This window comes from Cyprinodon variegatus, unplaced genomic scaffold, assembly GCF_000732505.1.
Source record: "Cyprinodon variegatus isolate N-32 unplaced genomic scaffold, C_variegatus-1.0 Scaffold761, whole genome shotgun sequence".
NCBI classification, from domain to species: domain Eukaryota; kingdom Metazoa; phylum Chordata; class Actinopteri; order Cyprinodontiformes; family Cyprinodontidae; genus Cyprinodon; species Cyprinodon variegatus.
In genome coordinates this window covers 386,827-388,813 of record NW_015151214.1, presented here as the reverse complement: position 1 = coordinate 388,813, position 1,987 = coordinate 386,827, and the positions used below count along the sequence as shown (strand labels likewise).

At 41.6% G+C, this 1,987-nt stretch overlaps 1 protein-coding gene across 1 annotated transcript in view; it reads right to left on the bottom strand.

Moving 5' to 3' along the window:
* Nucleotides 1-1,006: 1,006 nt before the first annotated feature.
* Nucleotides 1,007-1,987, bottom strand: part of spsb4 (splA/ryanodine receptor domain and SOCS box containing 4) — a 43,633-nt gene continuing 42,652 nt past the window's right edge. The window contains exon 3 of the mRNA XM_015395791.1: nucleotides 1,007-1,348. Coding sequence (XP_015251277.1) covers nucleotides 1,221-1,348 — 128 coding nt within the window. The 3' untranslated portion in view covers nucleotides 1,007-1,220. The remainder of the gene's footprint in view (nucleotides 1,349-1,987) is intronic.

Below are 1,987 nucleotides of genomic sequence, written 5' to 3'. Positions count from 1 at the left end.
AACGGAGAGTCTCCAGACTGATCTGCGAGTGAAACCTTGAAAGCTCGCGAGATCAGGATGGTCTCACCAGGCTAGTTGCCCATAGGAAGACGTTGCTTAACGGAATATCTTCAGAACGGCTCCAAATGACACAAAACTCTTATGGGTGAGTAAAACATGATGGAATAACGTAAAATCAAGGGACCAATGTAAAAAAAAAAAAAAAAAAAAAAAAACGGTGTTTCCCTTTACAATAGAAGCATATAAGTGTTTTAACTCTCCATAGGTCTGCATACGACCAAAGACTATTACCAACATACCGTCTCTGTTCGGCGCTGCTAAAGATGCTCCTGCAGTGAAGTTTCATCGGTTATAATCTGGTCTGGATTCAGCGCAGCTCCAACGAAGCAACAGATGCAATGAAAATTTCATGAAGCTAAAAATAAAATAAAAAAAGCCCACATAGAGCCACCGTTTGTTTAGCAGTTTATTTTTAATTCACATTTTAAAAGATTTTCATGGCAGCACATTCTTCAAACCTATGCATGCGAGATATGCCAGCAGACATTTCATTAAAAAAAGAACTTTAAATCAATAATAAAAAAAATAAATGAGTAAAGAAAAAAAAAAGAGAAAAAGAAGCAGCAGCATTTTTAACTCTGATGTGACTGAACGTTCTGCGTTTCCTATCGGGATGCTTCCTATCATCAGCAGCTGAAGAAGACGCCGCAGGATGACTGCAGCCTGCGGTCCTTCCAGTTCAAATATCTCCACAGAAGAAAAACTCAGAGTGGAGGAAATGATTGAGATGCATGGAGACAGATTTCAAACATTCAAACTGCTGCTTTCTTCGCCGCTGTGCTTTTGCTACAGACAGTGTTTCCATACACTGTAAACGGGATCTGTGTGCGCTAAAAAAAAAAGAAAAAAAAAAAGCACATGGTATGCATGGCGGGATTGGCTCTCCCTCCTGCAGCTCACAGGAACGGTTGCGTTTTCATCGTCTGTAGAAGTGGAGCAGAGCGGTGCTAAGGCCTCTGACTGGACGGCGTGACGCTAAACAATAAATCCTTTAAAAAAAAATGTCTGAAAGCAGAGAACGGAACCAATAAACCGATTTAAAACTGTCAAACTAAAAACTTCCTAAAAGGTGTAAACAATCCCCCGCTAACTGCACCCCTACTCCCCCGTTTCAGGGTGGGAGGAGTCCGGCTGTGATCTGGGCGTATGAAGGGGAGCAGTCACTGGTACTGGAGGTAGTTTTTCAGGGTCTGCGGCAGTGGAAGCTCCTCGATGTGATGGATGCGTTCCCGGCCCAGGGCGAGCCGAGCCACCCGTCTGCACAGATCCATGAGGGGGAGGGGCTCCGCTGTAAGAGGAGACAAACGGTTAGGATCCACACAACACTTCCCACACTTTAGCTGACCTGCCATTAGTTCCCATCGTTTGGACATTTACACAATGAGCCCTGGATTAGCCTGCTGAGCGAGCTGCACGGGTCAGAGCAGCGCCGCAGACGTTACGGCGTGTGAAGAAAACGCTCAGAGAGCGGCAGGAAACGCAGAAGCAGGAAACGCTTCATAACAGAACTAGAACCGCAATGATGGAGGACAGGAGGAAAAAAAAAAAGAGGGAAGATGAGAAAAAGAGCTGAGAACGTGCGGATTAGGGTGATTATTTTAACAACAATATCCCTGTATTTTAATTTGATGAACTTTTATTAAAGATTACATCAAATCTTACTTTTAAGGTGATTTGATAAAAAAAAAACCAAAAAAACATCACAAACAAAATTAAGTAAACATTTTTAATTACCAGCTTGTTTGGCCAGTTTTTAAAGTCATTTAACTCAAGCTTAAGTCACATGTATAAATAGGGCATTAGAGTATTAAGGCTAGAAATGTTTTAATTTTTTTATTTTGAGAATAAATTCTTTAAATTACGAGAATAAAGTCAAAACATTAGGGGTGAAGTTATCATACAACAACCCGTTTCAGAAAGAAAGCTT